The sequence below is a fragment of the Saccopteryx leptura genome, chromosome 3, assembly GCF_036850995.1.
Source record: "Saccopteryx leptura isolate mSacLep1 chromosome 3, mSacLep1_pri_phased_curated, whole genome shotgun sequence".
Classification (NCBI taxonomy): Eukaryota; Metazoa; Chordata; class Mammalia; order Chiroptera; family Emballonuridae; genus Saccopteryx; species Saccopteryx leptura.
This window is the reverse complement of record NC_089505.1, coordinates 97,061,349-97,080,673: the sequence shown is the minus strand read 5'-3', so window position 1 is coordinate 97,080,673 and position 19,325 is coordinate 97,061,349. Positions and strand designations below refer to the sequence as shown.

Below are 19,325 nucleotides of genomic sequence, written 5' to 3'. Positions count from 1 at the left end.
TCCCACTTGTTTGGTGATTTCACTCTTGCGTGCCTCAGTTTCTCCATCTCTGACGGGGGAATAATGGTAGCATCTCCATCATTAGGTGGTTAAGAGGATTAAATTAATGGATACATATTCAAAAGCTTGGAAGAGTGCCTGGCACATAATAGGTCTCAGTAAACGTTAGGTAATGCCCTGCTGGAGGTTGACACTGGTCACATCATAACAACATTGTCAACGTCAAACTTTGAGTATTTACTAGATGTAGGCACAAGATGTCACATCATTTGGTGTTCATAACAATCTCCTCAGGGCTTCACAGGGGACAAAACAGAAAGTCCCATGAGTGACAGAACTCGCCCAAGGCCACCCAGCTGGTCAGAGCACTGTCTGATTCAACCACCATATCCAGTCTGAACATCACTTGCTGCATGCCTCAGGGCTTAGCTGACCATCCCTTGTTCCCTCCTTAATTCTGAAGAAAGCAGTAAAGATAGTTCTTTTATGGGGCTTTCTAAGCATTTACTAGGGAAGTGTTTCTAGACATCTAAGAGATAAGCACTTTGTCTCTATCAACTGGAGGAGGTGATTAAAAAAAGGAGAGAGGCTGTGGCTGGGTAGCTCAGTGGTGGGGGCATCGTATCGAAGTACAGAGGTTGCCAGTTTGATCCCCAGTCAGGGCACATACAGGAGCAGATCGATGTTCCTCTCTCTCTCTCTCTCTCTCTTTCACTCTCTCCCCTTCCTGTCTCTAAAATCAATTAAAAATATATATATATTTTTAAAAAAAAAAACAGAGAAGAGGGTGAGTGGTGGTGAGGGTAGGGACACAAGATAGCAGGGAGTAAAACTGACCTGTGGGACCATGAGATAGGCAGTGTGGCGTCTTGTGTGTCACTAGGCATCTGTGGCTTCACCCTAGAACCGGGCCCAGGTCTATGTTTAGGCTGCTGCCTCCGTCTTTAGAAGGCTGACATGGAATGCCAACACAGGGTCATTTCTGGCATTCCAGGACATGGGTGTGGCAGTGACTGGGACAGTGTCGACTACCACGATATCTCACCAATGAGCAAAGTCAGGAGCAGGGCTTCATTGGAAATGAGAGGTGTGCTCTGAATTCTCCCTTCCAGATATAAGACGCGCTGTCCATGTAGCTCAGAGCAAATGTCTCCTCTTGTGCTTTAGATGTTGAAATTCAGACAATGGAAGTAATAGTAGGAATAAATGTATTCTATTTTTAATCATTTATTTTTATAATTTTTAATTCCAGTTTACATTCAGTATTGCTTTGTATTAGCTTCAGGTGGATGGCATAGGGGTTAAACAATCACATACTTTACAGTATGTTTCCCTGATATTTCCAGCACCCACCTGGCACCACCCATAGTTATTGCAGGAATAAAAGGCTGTGATAACTGATGATGACTGGGGAAGTTCTTCATTTTATGTACAAGACAGTTATTAAGAACGTTCGAGTGCTTACATAAAAAAGGAAATGGATTGGCGATTCAAGTTGAAAGAGAGTGTCTTAGCTAAATAACTTTAGGGAAAATATTACATTCTCTTTGATTCAGCACATGTTTATACTTTTATGGATAAAGCATCAACCTAGAATACTGAGGTCGCCGGTTCAAAACCCCAGGCTTGCCTGGTCAGGGCACGTATGAAAAGCAACTACTACAAGTTGATGCTTCCTGATCCTCACCCCTTCCTTCTCTCTCTCTTAAAAAAACCAATAAATAAAAAATCTTTTTTAAAAAATTAAATAATAATACAAAGCAGAATACTAGAGATTAGGATATGGTCCTTCCAATCTTTGTAAAATGGATTTGATGCACAAGTGTTCATACCTTTAAATAAAGCAGCCTCAAGAGCTGTGTTTACTTTTTAGTTATTTTATTCCCTTGAGGCTATGAGTCCCTCCCCCCACCCACCCATAAACTCAGCTAAAAGTGAGGACTATCTAGTGTCATAGTATGCAGATGTCACTGCAGGAACAAGAAGCAGACCGTGCTGACAAATGTCAAGGACACCAGCTCAAAAATTTTACTATGTTCTTAAAACTAAATCTGTAGTAATCATTAAAACTTTATAACATTCCAGATTTGTTCTAATATCCCAGAATTGTATTCTGTTTTTAATCATTTATTTTTATAATTTTTAATTCCAGTTTACATTCAGTATTGCTTTGTATTAGCTTCAGGTGGATGGCATAGGGGTTAAACAATCACATACTTTACAGTGTGTTTCCCTGATATTTCCAGGACCCACCTGGCACCACCCATAGTTATTGCAGCCAGTATTTCACTCCTGATGGTTGGTGATGGGCCTATACTCTCTTCCTGCTCCTCTGGGGACAGTGAGTGGAGGAATAGAGCTCTAAAGTGAGAGGTTCATGGTCAGTGCTGGTCAGAATGACTCGGTGCTTGCTGTTCAGGAAACGTTTTCTGAGCACCCTTCGGGCCCCAAGCCCAGGGCCAGCTGCTGAGGGTGGAAAGCAGGAAAGTCTAGGCCTGTGCCCTAAAGGTTTGGCCCTGCTGTTCTCCAACCTGAGATGCAGCAGGTCCCTGGAGAGCTTGCTAGTAGTTTCCTCACCCTCACGCCCAGAGCTTCTGGCCTAAGAAGCTGTGCTTTTAACAGCTACCCTTTGGGGATTCTGATGCAGTTGATCTAAAGCCCAACCTTTGAAAATCAATGGTCTAGAATTCCAGATGGCTAATACCATCTGGAGGGTTAGAGGGCCGCAGTTAAGTCACCTTGGGGCTTGGGCAGGCTTCCTGGAGGAGGTGACTCTTGAATGATGAGTAATGTCGTGCCAGACAAAGGAAGGTGAGAAGGCCAGCAGGCACACAGGTACTGAGGCACAGGCAGTGTGCCTGTGAGGGTTCAGTGTTCCCGAAGGGCAAAGGGTAAGTTAAGAAGCGATGAGCAACAAGACAGCGCTGAAACAGAGACCAAAGGGAGGCTACCAGAAGGGAGGGTGGGGCGGGGGCAGGTGAGAAGGAGAAGGGGACACAGTCAGTAATATTGTGATGAGTTTGCACAGTGACAGATGAGTACTGGAATTAGTAGGGTGACCATGTTAGAAGCTATAAAAATGTCAAATCACTAGACGGTACACCTAAAACTAACATAACCAGTATGAGACCGTATACCAAATATACTTAAATTAAAATTTTTTTTTTTTTTAAGCAGTGAGTAGTGAGTCTGTGAAGGAGGCAAGCAAGTCATGGAAAGCCTGATGTCGTGCTGGAGAATGACCCTATTCTCTGGGGAGAGGGAGGGGCAGGGGGGAGAGAAGAGGGAGGCCGACAGTAGCGACTATACCTCCTGCTTGACCTTGGTCACTATGGTGGGGCTGTCATCATCCTTCCATATACAGTCCCCCAAGTGAGAAAACTGAGGCTCAGAAAATGGTTGAGCCGGCAAGATCACGGCAGAGCTGGGCTCCAATGCCTCTGCCCCAGACTCCCAGACTTGCCCAGGCAGCGTTTGTTGAATGAGGCGAGGCTGATGCACAGGGCCAGCTGCTTGTCCCCCTTAGAGGTAGGTCCCTTTGCATGTCCCCTTGGACATCCTCAGCTGTGTTAGGCTTGCTCGTGGGGTTACCAGGTGCAAGCCCTTTGCCTGATTAGTGCCTGAGCACATGGCAGACGCACGTGTGCATAGCCTATATAAGGCTATGGGTGCGTGCGCTCGAGAGAGATTGGATTGTGGATGCACGGGTTGTCTGCCCGCCACTGGGAGGGGCCATTTTGCTGTTTGTTTGCCTGAGAGGCGGTTTCCCCTGCCTGTGTGCTTGTCCGCCATTGTGAGACTTTATTAAATGGAATGGCCCTATGCTTTCTGGCTACGCAGTTTCTCTACTATCTGCCCGAATCCAATGTGGACCTGCCTGGCCTCGGCCACCGGCATTACACTCAGCCTCCTCTTGACTTTTTTTCTCAGGCCTTGAACTCTGCCAAAAGCAACTAATTTACAACCTTCCTGTTTACACTGAGTAGTGCTGGCAATTAAGGGCCAAAGTATATCTCCTGTGTTTAGGAGGAAATTATTATAATAATGAAAGCAATGATAATAGCAACAAACATATCAGACAGATTAGGATATGCCACTGTTGTGTGTGGATCATTGCATATAACTCTCACAATGCCCCTGGGAATCAAGGACCCTTATTATTCCCACTTGCTGGGTGAGGAAACTCAGGCAGGACCAGTAATGTATGCGGAGTCACCAAGTTAGCATATGGCTCTAGCCATGAGGAAGAATGGTCTTTTGCTGCAGTAACAAATGACTTCCAAATCTCAGCGACATACACCACACAGGTGCCTTTCTTGTTCATATGACCTGTCCACTGCAGATTGGCTGTGGCTTTTGTCTAGCCTGTCTTGGGCCTGTGTCCCAGGCTGACAGGTGACCTCTACCTGGTTACATTGCTGGTCTCAGAGCAGAAGGAGACTTATCAGTCCCCTGTACCAACAATGACAGATTTCACTGGAAGTGACACACATCCTTTCCACCTAACGCGGGTCATGGGCCATTCCATTCAGCAGGGTAGGGATGTGTAATCATCCGTCGGGAGGACCAGGGCGGGGAGGGCTAACTGAGAATCCAGTATATGGCGGTACCATAAGCAGCACCGCAGAGGAAGGTCGAGCCTGCGCTTATGGGGTGTGAGTCCCCACCTCAGAACCCAGGCACTTCCTCGCCCTCCGCCTTCCAGTTTGCTAGATGTGTGCGGCTCAGCCCCGTCCCCCAGGTCTGCTGAAAACCCGCCCCTGGGGTGTGCGCGGAGATTAGCCTTGGTCTCAGCTTCCCCATTGGAAGTGTCTGAGCGGCACACCCAGGGGCTGCTGAGCATAGAGCTGTCTGAGGTGAACTGGCAGACACCAGAAAGCATAGCAGATCCCCGCATGCCCAACTCAGATCCCATGTCTTTTTTGATTACGAGAGCACAGGCTGATTCTCACCATCCCATGTGGTTTGTGAGGAAGGAGATGGGAAGGAGACAGGTGCTGCCCCGTGTTGCCCACCGACACGTGGCACCCAGGAGGGCACGTCATCCATTCTCAAAGTGTATCGATTGAATGGATGAAGAAGGAATTACTTAATCTTTACAAACCAACTACCTTAAGAGGTAGACGTTATTAACCCCATCTCGGGAAGATGCAAGGAGCCACCACCGCCTGTCACTACCCACAGTGTGCCATTGTGCCATATGCATGACAGACTTTCTCTTCATCGATCCCCACAGGCCCTCGGGAGGTGGGTGCTGTCAGCCCTTACTTTGTCACATGAGGACAATAATAACAGTGCATCTAGGATAAGATAAACCACAGGGAATAGACAGCATGGTAGTTGGCATGCAGGAATTCCTCAATAAATATTAACCATTTCTTTTTTTATCATCACCATCATCTGCTATCACTCTACGCATTGAGTTGTCCATACTCCAACTTCAGTTCAGAGTTCACGCTCGTAATGACCTCCCCGACCTGCCCTGGGTCCTGCTCCTTATTGTCCCAAAGTGCTGAGCACCAGGTGTCCGGCAGAAAGATGGGGCTTAGCGGCTGACACTCCTAAGCACTCACAGTCATTCTTCTCAGGACTCACCTGACGCCGATTCACTCGAAATGCTTCACTTCTGCTACATGTTGTAGCTTCTACATCTTAAGTCTGACTGATTCTAGCTATTGCCCCGAAGGCCAAGGTTTCTAGGGCAGAGACTTCTCTAACCCATCTTTGAAAGGGTTATTCAGAAGGAAACTGGCTCACAAATATCCAAGAGGGAGGCGAGCTCAGATGTTGAGGGGAAGAGCAGGAAGGAGGGAGGTGACGGAGTCTGGGTTTCTATTTGGTACTCGTCTGAGTCCATCTGTTGAAAGATATTTTTGTGCTTCTTTACTATTATTATTATCTTTTTGTCTCTTCGCCATTCAAATTGCAACCCTGTTAGGACGGATTCTTTGGGTAAGTAGCACATCTCACACTCTGGGATTCCCTAGCTGGGTTTTAGAATGTTTTCAGCTTTTTAAAAGCATCAATGGGCCCAGGGCAATTTTGGTACCTTGCTCTGAGTGACAGAGCAGCACCCAGCATTGATCCCAGTTTGGGGGGTGGTGAGGCAGGGAGGTCTCAAGGGATCCCAGGCACAGCCGACCCTAACGACCCACCTCTTCTCCCCCAGAACGGCCGAGGCCTCCAGGAAGAAGAAAGAAAACCGGAGGAAATGGAAGCGCTATCTCCTGATAGGCCTGGCGACTGTTGGAGGCGGGACAGTGATCGGTAAGGCGGGCGCAAGGTGAGATGGTGGCACATGGGTCAGTGCAGTGCAAAGGGAGGGATGATGCCAGGCTGGGAGTGGAGAGGGCAGGAGATGGGCTGGAAGGTGCCCCTGGGCACATAGTAGGTGCTCCGTCGGCGATGTGTTCGCTAGTGTTGTTAGCAGCCTCCATGGAGGCAGTGGGCAGCGGATGGGGGAAGAACCAGCAGGCACATCCTCACTCCCACCTTTACCTGCTTTCCTTGCAGGTGTGACCGGGGGTCTAGCTGCCCCTCTTGTCGCTGCTGGGGCCGCGACAATCATTGGCAGTGCTGGAGCAGCGGCTCTGGGCTCGGTGGCCGGCATAGCTGTCTTGACCTCTCTGTTCGGTGCAGCTGGAGCTGGCCTAACGGGTAAGGTTTGCAATGAGAGCTTTTCAGCCAGGGTGGCCCAGCTCCTAGATGACACGCCCAGGTTTTTCCCAGTGATGGTTTCCCAAGAGGTAGAGGAGGAGCACATGCCTTTTCTCATGCTGGGTCCTGGCCCTGCCAGAACCTGCAGCAGGCTTCACAGAGAACTGGGTGATAACTTGCCATGGGTCAGTGTAAGAGCTGAGTGTGAGAAACTGCCTGAGAAGGGACTATTAGACCTGCCTGTCACCATTTAGGAAGTTTCCAGACAAGCCTCCTCAGAGACACTTGAGCTTCCTTGTGTAAGAAAGCACATGGCGGCCCTGGCCGGTTGGCTCAGCGGTAGAGTGTCGGCCTGGCGTGCGGGGGACCCGGGTTTGATTCCCGGCCAGGGCACACAGGAGAGGCACCCATTTGCTTCTCCACCCCCCCCTCCTCTCTGTCTCTCTCTTCCCCTCCCGCAGCCAAGGCTCCATTGGAGCAAAGATGGCCCGGGCCCTGGGGATGGCTCCTTGGCCTCTGCCCCAGGCGCTAGAGTGGCTCTGGTCGCAACAGAGCGATGCCCCGGAGGAGCAGAGCATCGCCCCCTGGTGGGCAGAGCGTCGCCCCTGGTGGGCGTGCCGGGTGGATCCCGGTCGGGCGCATGTGGGAGTCTGTCTGACTGTCTCTCCCCGTTTCCAGCTTCAGAAAAATACAAAAAAAAAAAAAGAAAGCACATGGCTACCCTTCATTTACCAGCATCCTCTGGGGGAGTTTTCCCAAATCCTATGTGTCAGCAGCCCCCCAGCCCCACACAGATTCCTGTTCCACTCCTCAAGTGGGGTGTCGTTTCCTGCTTTGAGAATCTTGGTCAGTTCGATCCACTTTTACTGAAAGGAGTGTGTTGTACCCCTAAAATGTGTGGATGGGAAAAATGACATAGAACTGACTGAGTTCAGACAGAATGGTGGTTATGAGCCTGGGCTCTGAGTTCCAACCCCAGCCTGCCGCTCTTAGGACGGCCAGCCTTTGGAATCCTCTTACCCTCATCTATAATTGTAAACAATAATAGCAATACCCTAATGAGGTAAAAAAATGGACATCTGTCCAAGGACAGGGCACACTGTCGGTGCTCGCTCTGTGAGTTATGAGCACAGAGAGCCACTCTGACTAATGTTTCCCAGGGTCCCCAATCACCTCCATTCTCACTTTTATGTCTGCGACTGTAGGATACAAGATGAAGAAGCGTGTTGGGGCCATCGAAGAGTTCACATTCCTGCCTCTGACAGAAGGCAGGCAGCTGCACATCACCATTGCCATCACCGGGTGGCTGGCGGCCGGCAAATACCGTGAGGACCAGGGTGGAGTGGACAAGAATGTGGGGTGGGGATGTTAGCTGAGCTGGGCCTGCTTCTGTGTGCTCGACCCTGGCCCCACCTCTTGCCTGTGTGTCTTTAAAGGGTGGGATAGCCCTATATTGCAGAGAAGGAAACTGAGGCTTAGAGAAGTGAGAAGACTTCATCCCATATCCATGTCCTATCTATCTATCCATCCATCATCCATTCATCCAACTATCCACCCACCCAGCCACCCATCTTGCTCCCATGCAACACCTGGTCTGAGGCAGAAAACAGACCATTAAGCAAGTAGTTACAGGGAAGCTTTATGGATGGCACAGTAGCGGAAGCACAGAGTATTTCTGCAGAATGAGGGAAAGGTTTCTGGAGGAAATGACATGCAGCTACAGACTGGCTGGGAATTAGCTGGCTAAAGAAGAAGCAAGAAGTATAGACCAAGCAAAGGAGCAGCATGTACAAAGGCCCAGTGGTGCAAAAGAACCAAAAGGAGCATAGGATACTGGGGCAGGGGGCTAGGAGGTAGAAGTGTGGGCCTGCCAAGTCAGATCACACAGGATCACGTGAGGCAAGGAATTTGAATTTATCCTGAGAGCAAGTGGAAGACAGCAAAGGACTTAAGCACGAAGTAAGAGATCAGTATGCCTTGGCTGTGTGACCTCAAGGAAATTACTTGGCCTCTCTGAGCCTCAGCTGTTTCATTTGTAAAGTAGAACAAATCATTCCTGCCTTTCAAGGTACTAACAAAGATTAAATTAAACAAGGTAACATATAGAGGGCCCCTAGTTTCTAACTGGCATTTGTGTTTTCCACCAGGGTGGCATTGAGAACTAACACCATGGTCTGCTCACGGCCTGGCTCACACGTGCAAGTGCCCTGTGTGAGGCTCAGCAAACAGTTTACATTCAGAGGGAGGTCAGGGTGGGCCAGGGAATCCAGAGCACACAACCAGACACACATGCTCAGAGCCTCCTGGGTCAGGTCTCTGGGATCTGAGGGTGGAAGCCACGGCTCTTCTAAAGGACATAGAAGAAAGCAAGAGAGAAAGCCAGGTCACAGAGGGCCTGAGAGTCACCTGGAGTGTCACCTGGAGAGGTGACACTCTCTTTAGGGCAGAGAGTGAGCCAGGAGGGAGGGAGAGGGAGGCAGACAGTCATGGTTGTACTTTCCTGCTTGACTTTGGTCACTACAGTGATGCTGTCGTCATCCTTCCGTTTTTAGACCCCAAGTGAAAAAGTTGAGGCTCAGAAAAGTGGGAGACCTGGCGAGATCACAGCAGAGCTGGGCTCCAGCGCCTCTGCCCCAGACTCCCAGACTTTCCCAGGCAGCAGTTGTTGAATGAGACAAGGCTGACGCACAGGGCCAGCTGCTCATCCCATTGCGTGTTCCTATTGTACGTCCTCAGCAGCTCAATGCCAGAATTATTGCAGGGTGACAGAAAAATACCACTTTACCACGTAGTAGTTCAAATACCATATTCTTACAACTATTCCATGAAGGGAGATAAATATTCATCTCCCCACTTCACAGACAAGCAAAGTGAGGCTCAGGGAGGTACAGTGATGTGCCAGGATCACCCATCTATTAATGAATGCAGGGGCTGGGACTCGAACCCCCGCCTGCTGATTCGTAGGGTGGCACCATGCTCCATCTAGGCGCTCCATCTGCTCCACTATCAGCTGCCACTCCCTGGCAGGGTAGGCCTCTTCTCTCCCCCTGAGGGTGAGTGGTCCCCCATCTGGGGAACTGGGGTGGGGCATCCTCTAGCTCAGACAGGAGAGACCACCTATCTGTGTCCTCCCCAGGCACCTTCGGCGCTCCGTGGGCGGCCCTGGCACGCAGCCGCGAGCAGTACTGTCTAGCCTGGGAGGCCAAGTACCTGATGGAGCTTGGCAACGCCTTGGAGACCATCCTCAGTGGCCTTGCAAACATGGTGGCCCAGGAGGCCCTCAAGTACACCGTGTTGTCTGGTAAGTCTTCCTGTCCCCACTGCCAGCAGCATGCCCACTGCTCCCACCCCACGCGGGTACCGTACCTTTGTGTGCCTGAGCTCCCCAGTGAGCCAAGCACTGTGCTGGGCCCTAGGAACATGGAGAAGTTAAGACTGTATTCTTGTCTGTGAGAAGGGGACGGTCCTTGTGGGGAGGAGACAGGTAAACAGACAATCACATTATCATGTAATGTATCAGTTCGTTATTGCTGCATAAGAAGCCACCCCATGCCTGACCACTGGTGGTGCAGTGGATAGAGTGTCACCTGGGACACTGAGGACCCAGGTTCAAAGCACTGAGGGCACAGGTTTGCCAGATTGAGCCCAAAGGTCACTGGCTTGAAACCCAAGGGGTCACTGGCTCAGCTTGAGGCCCCCAGTCAAGGCATGTATGAGAAAGCAATCTATGAACAACTAAGGTGACACAACTATGAATTGATACTTCTCTTCTCTCTCCCTTCCTGTCTTTCTCTCTCCCTCTCTCTCTCTCTCTCACACATACACACACACTACAAAAAAAAATGCACCTGAAAATTCAGTGACTTAAAATATAACAACCATTTATCGTAATAGCTCAGGAGTCGTGAGGCTTTATTCAGCTGACCTTTGCTGGGCCTGCTCATGCACCTGCAGATCAGTGGACTGTCCACGGATCGAGGCTAGCCTTGTCGGGCAACTAGGGCACTTTGGCTCTGCTGTGTTTGTCTCCTGCCCCTCCAGCGATCAGCAGACTAGCCCACGCCAGTGGCAGCCTATGGGAGGCTAGCCTCCCCTCAGAAGTCCATTTCAAGTCTTCTTTAGTTACATCTGATTGGCCAAAGCAGGTCACATGGCTGTGGCCACCGTGCATGGGCAGGGCAGGGGAGGGGACACTGCAGAGTGATGAGGCTGAGTGGGAGGGTACCAAGTGGAGTGACAAATCGGGGCCCTCTTTGGAACCCCACACATGACAGATGCCTGAACAGAAGGGACCTAGTCCATGTGTAAGAAATATATGAGCTTCAATTTCCTTCTTTGCTATTTAGCAGTTTGACAATACTTGGAGGACTTACAGGTTCCAAGTTAGAGACTCCGCATGCGCTCACTCGGGCGTCCATTAGCCAGCAACCACTTCCCTGCAAGGACCCCCACTGCCTTCATCACTGGCCTTTCCCCTCCCCAGGTCTTGTGGCTGCCCTGACCTGGCCGGCCTCACTCCTCAGTGTCGCCAGTGTCATCGACAACCCTTGGGGCGTGTGTCTCCATCGCTCAGCAGAGGTCGGCAAGCACCTGGCCCACATCCTGCTCTCCCGGCAGCAGGTACCTGGGAACGGCTGTGGCTGGGGGCCCAGAGGGGAATGAGGGGGCTGACCTGGGCACAGATGTCAGCCCTAACGATGCCTACGTGGAGGTCACCCAGCGGCTTCCAGGGAATAAATGGGTGGTCCTCGCTGCCCCTCCATGTCAAGTCACAAAAGTACCCTAGCATGGGCCTGTGAGAATGATAAATAGACTGTGCATCTCAAGCAGGCAGCGAGGTGAGGACTGAATAACAGAGGCGCCGGCAGGTATGAACGAGGCCAGGTGTTTCTTCCTAGAAGGGTAGAGCTACCCTCTGAGCGTACGTCAGTGGTCAAAATATTGTGTAACGTGGTCCGGGTTCCGTCCATGTTCCAGACCAGAAAGTGGAGTGAGGGGCATGCCTGGAAGTCACACCTGTTGCTTCCCGTCATGTCACTGGCCAGGATTCAGCCTGTGGTCGCCCCTGGCTACAGGGGCGTTAGAGAAACTCAGTCTTCGGCTGGGGGCCAGGAAAATTCAGGAGCTCTATGCCAAGGACGTGGGTGGGTACATGGGTGTTGGGAGATCAATAGCAGCCCTTGCTACAGGCTCCCGCAGAGTTGGAGCACTATTTAGTGGTTTTCTATGGTCGGAAATGGAGGTGGGGGAGGGAAAGGTGGATACATGTATTGGTGCAAAAACAAGAGAAAGAAATAGACTGGTGGGACCAGACTGGACCTTTGGAGCTCATGTGCTCCCCTGCTCTCCTTCCAAGCCAAACTTGTACCCAAATACCCCAGATAACCTTTTCTTACGAGTGGGCTTTTCCACAAGTTCTTTAGCCAGAACGTGCCTCTTTACGTCTAACTCACTACCTACTCTTAGAACATAAGGTCACTATTTCCTGTCCCACCTGCCTATCTAGAAACAGAACAGCTGTCCCTGCGGGTCACTCTTTGCCTTTTTCCCCAGCGCTCCTGGGGGTCCCTTCCACCTCCTCAGCCCACTCCAGCAGGGCCCCAGTTCACTGCAGCCACCTGCCACGAGGTAGGCGAGCCCAGCCTCTCAGAGCAGAAGAGACGGCAGCTGGATAGCCGTTTGAGCTGAAAGGGAATTCCCCCGGCCAGAGGCTGCCTGTCAGCCTCGGGCGGGGGCAGCCAACTCCAGTGTCAGGTGCGCTTCCACCGAAATGAGGGCCCACTCTCCTGATTGAGACGGCAGAGCTCGGGGCCAGGAACAGCACAGGCATCACTCATGCCCAAGGCACTGAGGAGCGTGCAAGGGTGGTGTCCCCTCCCAGACACCAGTGTCCTTACTCCCCCAGGGCCGGCGACCTGTCACTTTGATTGGCTTCAGCCTGGGAGCCAGAGTCATCTACTTCTGCCTGCAAGAGATGGCTCAGGAGAAAGGTGAGTCTGGCTTATTGTCATGGGTGCAAACCCTTTCCAAGGTCGTCCCCTCGTCCAGGGGTTCGGGAGCAGACGTCCTGAGCCGCGTGAATGTGGTCTGAGCTTTTCGATACAATAGTTCACAGTTTTAAATAGTTCGAACATGAACAAAATTGTGAAGTCACTTGGAAAATTGTTTATTTTTCTGTACGTAAATTAGAGCGGATGTGAGACAGTCCTATAATAATGACATTGGCCTTGGTGTTCCGACGCGTGTTCTTGAATGGGAGGAAAGGTGTGGGACAAAACGTTCAAAATTGAGGTGGCGGCACAGCCAGGTCCCCTCTGAGGACTCTCGGGGAGGGCCTGCCCTTCCTCTTCCAGCCTCTGGCAGCCGCTGGAAGCTCCTTGGCATCCCCAGGCTCAAGGATGCATCACTCCAATCTTCGCCCCCTGGCCACATCGCCTCCTCTCTGTCTTCTCTTCCAAGGACAGTGTTGTTGGATTTAGGGCCCACCAAATCCAGGATGATCTCATCTCGGGATCCTTAACTAATTATATTTGCATCTATTTAATAATATCTGCAAAGACACCTTTTCCAAATAAGGGTTCATTCACAGCTTCCAGGTGGACATGTCTTTTTTTAAGGGGAGGGTGGCACTGTGCAACTGCCACAGACACCTTTGGGAGCATGTCATGCCTGTCAATGGCCCACTTTCTGTGCCAAGGCCGTGGAAAGCTTGAATGTCACTGCTCTGGCCCTCACGTGGGTGAGGTCTCCAGGACAGAATGCCGAGTAGGGACAGACCCGTCAGCAGTGGCTGCCGTAGGAGGGTGTTGGGGGACTGAGGTGCGGGGCTCGGGGCACTGGGAGCGGCCCCCTGTTTGTGTGACCCAGACTAACCTCTCTCCCACTGAAGCCTAGCAGCTGCGGGACCCTGAAGGCGGGAGAAGGGACTGAGACAGAGTCCTTGCCCTGAGAGCAGATGGGCTGGAGTTACAGCCAGCATTCTCACTCGGGGTTCCTTTGAACGCCTCTCTGGGCCTCAGCTTTCCCACTTCCAAAAGTGGGTTAATAATTCCCACCCCACGCCTGCTTTGAGGAGCAAGCGAGGAGCCCCATGTATAGTATTTTTGCAAATTGTCAAACTCTTCATTGACCAGACTCAGCTCAAGGACATCAGTTTGCAGCAACTGCTCTTCAGAGTGGCCACCCACCTAAGGCTACCCCTGACCATGGCCCCGGGCCACTGTCCTTGGTCAGCCCCAGTTTGTGATCTGACTGCTGACCAGTTGCTGGCAAGCCAGAAGGGGTGGGGATGTTGTCATTGACTGGACCTCCTGGGGAAACGTGATGACTGTCATTATTTTCGGTGTTGGCGTCACCAGCAGGCACAGGGGAGACCCTGGTGCTTGGAAGCGTGATTCATTCCTGTTCCTTCTTTTTTTGCTAAAATGGACTGAGGATTGGAGCTATTTTCTTGGTTGCAAAGGCAAGGTGGATGTGCCATCCTCAGCATTCACTATGGACAGGCCTAGCCCCCGTGTGGGAGCCCTGCAAGGGACCTCACTATCTCCTCTGTGCCATTTTGAAGGACCCTGAAGTCTCATGTAGCTTTCACAGCCTCCTTTTCATCTGGTTTGTTCACATCAGTAAGCAGTGGGGTGACACCTGTGTCCTGTCTCCAGAACCTTTGGGTAACCTGGGACCACCATGCAGACTGTCTGGGGAGCCAGGTCCAAGCTGTTTACACCAGAAACACTCAGCCTGGGGTCAGAGGTCAGGTAAAAAACACTGAGGAGGCAGGGCTGCCTCTGGAGCTCCAGTAAAGGTGAGCTTCCATGCCTACTGTGCAGGGCATTGTGCCTTCCCTTCTGTACACATGTGTCCCCCTCCCCAGCGTCGGCAGAGACAGAGCAAGTCAAAAAGGGGTCCCTTAGCTGCCTTTCCTGCTCTACGTGCCACAGATAATCCAGCTGGAACACTATGACCTGCTGGGAGGGACCCCCAGGATACCCACCACATCTCCCCATCCTCAGCGCCTCATCCCCTTTAGTAAATGGCTTTGCTGAGCAGCAGCAGCTCCATTGACCCCTACCACATAATGCCACATCCTGTGTTCCTGCAGCATTGTGCAAATGATGACTACACTGTCAGAGTCGGGGGAAATAAGGGACAATCTCTCACACAGAACACACTCTTTACTATAAAAATGTGTGGATGATAGAGAGGCAGAATGGGTGTATCAGTCAGCTATCACTGCCATGATGCCGCATAACAAACCACCTCCAAACTCAGAGGGTTACAACTCCAAATATTTTCATGCCCAGGGTCTATAGGTGGTCTGTGGGTCAGTTGCTCTAGAATAGCCTCTGTTCCCAGCTATAAATTACATAGGTTTGGCCCCGGACAGCAGGCTGGGCTCAACTCTGCTCCACGTGTATTTGTCTCGGTGAGGTTGACTGGGCAGCGGCCACCAGAGCACGCCCTTCTGATCCATCACGAGAGTGCCAGAGCCAAGCTGAACCACAAATGCGCATTTGAGACCTCTGCTCGTGTCTTATTTACTAACATTCTGTATCAGGTATTTATGACTGCAAACAACCTATCAAAACATAGTGGCTTATAACAGCAATAATTGACTATTTGTCACAATTCTGTAAACGACTAGGCAGTTCCTCTCCTCGCCTCACTCATGAGGTTGCAGTCAGAGCTGGAACTCTCCTCACGGGACAAAGCGGGGAATAGATTCCTCTCCTGGGTGGGAGAAGGAGCCAAGAATGTTTGGCAATTTTTTAATCTTTCACATGTTCTGCTTGCCCAAGCAAGTGAGAGCCAAGCCCTCCGTTGGCTGGCCCAGCCCTCCATTGGCTAGCCGAGCAGTGCACTCCGCCCACAGCGGGGCGGGGCGGGGCGGGGCGGGGCGGGGCAGGAAGGGAGTGCATAGTTGCCAGGCAGTAATCCAGACGCCAACAGCAACCCAGACCCTCACGCTGGCTGGCAGAAAGGAAAGCGTGGGCTCTGCAGTCCGCTGAGACCTGGTTCTGAGTCCTGCCTCTGCTCGGCTGGGCAGCCTGGGTTAGGCAAGGACTCAGCCTCCTCGGACATCCATCTCTCCATTTGCAACTAGAGATTAATGTCACCTTTGGGCAGTGACAAAGGGCAGAGAGTGTGGAGGTCAGGCAGCCAACCCAGTGCTGGGTCCTGGTCAACACATCCTCTGACAACCATCAGGTTGAGGTCCCTGCGGGCCCAGGGGCTGGCTGCAGACTCCCCTTCCTCTCTAAAGCTGCTCCCCACCATGGGGGTGCTCTTGAAAAGCTGTCATTCTCTGTGCTGTCATCATTTTGCTCCTTTCCTAGACATCTTTCCCCCCAACCCATGCAGCAGACCATCTGCCGGGCTCCTCATGACAGAGAGTGATGTGATCTTACTAAGAGGACTGGTTCTCAGGTTAGAGGAAAAAGGCATAACTCTGGCTGCAATTAGCATAAATTACATGTTAACTTCAGATTATTATTTTTTTTTGTTGTTGTATTTTTCTGAAGTTGGAAACGGGGAGGCAGTTAGACTCCCGCATGCACCCGACCGGGATCCACCCGGCATGCCCACCAGGGGGCGGTGCTCTGCCCACCTGAGGCATTGCTCTGTTGCAACCCGGGCCATTCTAGCACCTGAGGTAGAGGCCATGGAGCCATCCTCAGCGCCCAAGCCAAGTTTGCTCCACTGGAGCCTTGGCTGCGGGAAGGGAAGAGAGAGACAGAGAGGAAGGAGAGGGGGAGGAGTGGAGAAGCAGATGGGCACTTCTCCTGTGTGCCCTGGCCAGGAATCGAACCCGGGACTCTTGCATGCCAGGCCAACGCTCTACCACTGTGCCAACCGGCCAGGGCAACTTCAGATTGTTAATACAAGCCAAGTCTTTGGTTCCCCTACCGATCAAATTGAATGAATTGCCATTTCCATTTGGCTGTGGTGATAGGAAGTGAGCTCGCCCATCGGCTGCTTCTGGAATGTGAGGCTGGAAACTGGGGGGGGGGGGCCTCAGGGTGGCAGGGCTGGCTAGTGAGTCAGTGATGTGTCCCTGTACCTCAGCCTTGTGGGGGATGGTTCCCAAAGCGGCTGCCTGCCTGCCTGCCTCTTTCCTGGCCGCCGCTCCCTCCCTGGGATCTCCGAGGACCACCAGTAAGAACTGGGGCTTTCGTATTAGGCAGACCTAGATTTGGGTCCTGACTTTGTCACTGACGAGCAGAGGGGCCTTGGGAAGGTCGCTTAATCTCTCTGAGCTTCAGTGTCCTCATCTGAACACTTACCCCAAAAGCTCACCAGGAGACTGAAGTGAGATGAATATGAAAGTACCTGCCCCGGTTTGGGCACACTCGGTAAATGCTTCTTCCTCTAAACTCCTATCCGAGGACCTGCTATGCGCAGGGTACCATGGTGAGCATCATGTCGATAGAGGAGCTTGTCATTTGGTGTCCACTTTCCAGCCCCTGTGCTGGCCCCTGTGCAAATTCCATGTCGAGAGGACCTGCCTGTGCGCCACCACGTCCCTGGTGCCCAATACATTTTGAGTGCTCAGGAAGATGGAGAAACTTGACTTGGGGTGAAGGAATCAAACGTGTGCTGATGCACTCACGAGCCAGGTTCAGATTCTCCGTGTGCCAGGCGCATACAAAGCACTTTCGTGCGGGATCACTAGAGGGTACTGGTAGGAGGTATCCCCCCCCCCAGCTTTACAGAGGAGAAAGCAGTGGCCTGGGGGGGGGGGTGTAAGCCACGCAAGTCCTGAGTGCCAGAGCCAGGACCCGACCCCAAGGCATCCGGCTCAGAGCCCTCACTCCTAACCACGGGCTCTACTTCACAGATGGGCCGCTGGTGGTCCAGGGGAGCTAAAGAGAAGGGCATTCTGAGGGGTCAGCAGGGGCAAGGCAGGCTTGTCCAGGTGTCCAGGAACAGTAAGTTTAGTGTTTCTGTAGCCTATGGAAGGGGACCGAGCAATGGTGGGAAAGGTTAAGACAGAGTGTGGCACAAGGTCTCAAATGCCTGGCTAAGGAGTCTGACTGGTTAGACAACTATGGTCCCTGAATGCAGGAGTCAGTTGGGTGGGTCCTGTGGATGGAAGAGCTGGAGGGAGGTCAGCCCCGGACAGCCTATAGTTCACCCACATGTGCACACTCACACACACACACACACACACACACACACACACACACTGAGATACACACTGCCGGCCCCGACTCCAGGGGCCTCCAACACCCCCACTATTCTCTAGGTCAAGTGCAGACTTCTCAGCAGGATATGCAGGCCCGCTCCTGAGCTGCCCTCTGCACCGCCCCCCACCTCACACTGGGCTCCAGCAGACCAAGCTCAGCTTCCAAACCAGCCACGTCTCTCTCTCCATCTTTTCCAAGTTACTCCTACTCACTTTTCAGGTCTTACTTTGTCTGGAAGCTTTTCCTCCAGTAATAATAATACTAGATTCCAGTAATGGGCTATTAATAATAATATATTCCAATAATAATAGTATTATAGCATCATATGTTATAGAACTATAATAACATTATTGTGATAATATATCGTAGCAGTAGTGACAGCCCAGCTCTACATTTCCACATGCCGGGCACAGGGCCAAGCTCTTCACGCAGATTGTCTGATAATCCTCCCAACAACTCTATGAGGTTGATACTAGTATCATGCCCATTTTACAGATGGGTAAACTGAAATAACAGAGCTTAGGTAACTTTCCCAAATCATGGGGCTAGCAGGTGGCAGAGCAGGCAGTCTGGCTGGGGACTGTGTGATCTTGACCCCAACGCTAGACCGTCACTTCCATTCTTCCCGACACTGGTCTTGCTGTTACAACCACCTGATCATTCATCTGGCCTTCTGGTCAGCTAGTGATTGTTTCCTAGGAGTTCACGTCAGAACTACCTGGACACTTCTTTTCCCAAAATATATATATGCCAGGGCCCTACACAGAGGGGGTCAGGCACCCCATCTTGGAAACAGCTCCCTTGAGCAATTCTGATGCAAAGCCCTGGCCAGGAACCACAGCACGGGTACGGTGGGGTGGCCGGGCAGGGGACCTGCTTCTCTCTCTGTATCCTGTCACTGTGTCCGGCACAGACAGGTGGACACATGATGGGGAAGAACGATGTCAGGCTCAGCTTTGCGTGTCCCCAGCACATGGCACAGGTGCTCATCAGCGTTTGAGACAAGGAGAGTCCTTTTTATATTGCCATCATCATAGGTCATCCACATTTTACCTGGAAAACCTCTACATTTTAAATCTTTTTTTTTCTTTTTTTCTTTATTCATTTTTAGAGAGGAGAGAGAGGGAGAGAGAGAGACAGAGAGAGAGAAGGGGGGAGGAGCTGGAAGCATCAACTCCCATATGTGCCTTGACCAGGCAAGCCCAGGGTTTCGAACCGGCGACCTCAGCATTTCCAGGTCGATGCTTTATCCACTGCGCCACCACAGGTCAGGCAAAACCTCTACATTTTAAAAGAAGAAACAGAGGAAACTCGGATGGGAAACTTTCCAAATAGCAAGAATCTGGCAGGAATCTGACCAGAAGCCCAATGGCTGAAAGTGCAGCCTGTTTTCTCCCCTCCAGTCACCGTCCAAAGAACTCACAGCCAGAAGACTGAGCACGAGTCTTCATTCCTGACCAGCCCAGTCCCCCCCCCCCGCTCCCT

The 19,325-nt window shown here is 51.5% G+C and overlaps 2 protein-coding genes across 3 annotated transcripts in view; one reads left to right on the top strand and one right to left on the bottom strand.

Moving 5' to 3' along the window:
* PLA2G5 (phospholipase A2 group V) overlaps positions 1-19,325 on the bottom strand; it is a 315,873-nt gene that overhangs the window by 222,448 nt on the left and 74,100 nt on the right. The gene's annotated exons all lie outside the window — the stretch shown is intronic.
* The window catches only part of TMCO4 (transmembrane and coiled-coil domains 4), an 86,177-nt gene that overhangs the window by 34,307 nt on the left and 32,545 nt on the right, over positions 1-19,325 (top strand). For both annotated transcript variants that reach the window (XM_066375262.1, XM_066375263.1), the window contains exons 6-11: positions 6,170-6,267; positions 6,514-6,657; positions 7,863-7,982; positions 9,794-9,958; positions 11,141-11,277; positions 12,563-12,647. In XM_066375262.1, coding sequence (XP_066231359.1) covers positions 6,170-6,267; positions 6,514-6,657; positions 7,863-7,982; positions 9,794-9,958; positions 11,141-11,277; positions 12,563-12,647 — 749 coding nt within the window. The remainder of the gene's footprint in view (positions 1-6,169; positions 6,268-6,513; positions 6,658-7,862; positions 7,983-9,793; positions 9,959-11,140; positions 11,278-12,562; positions 12,648-19,325) is intronic.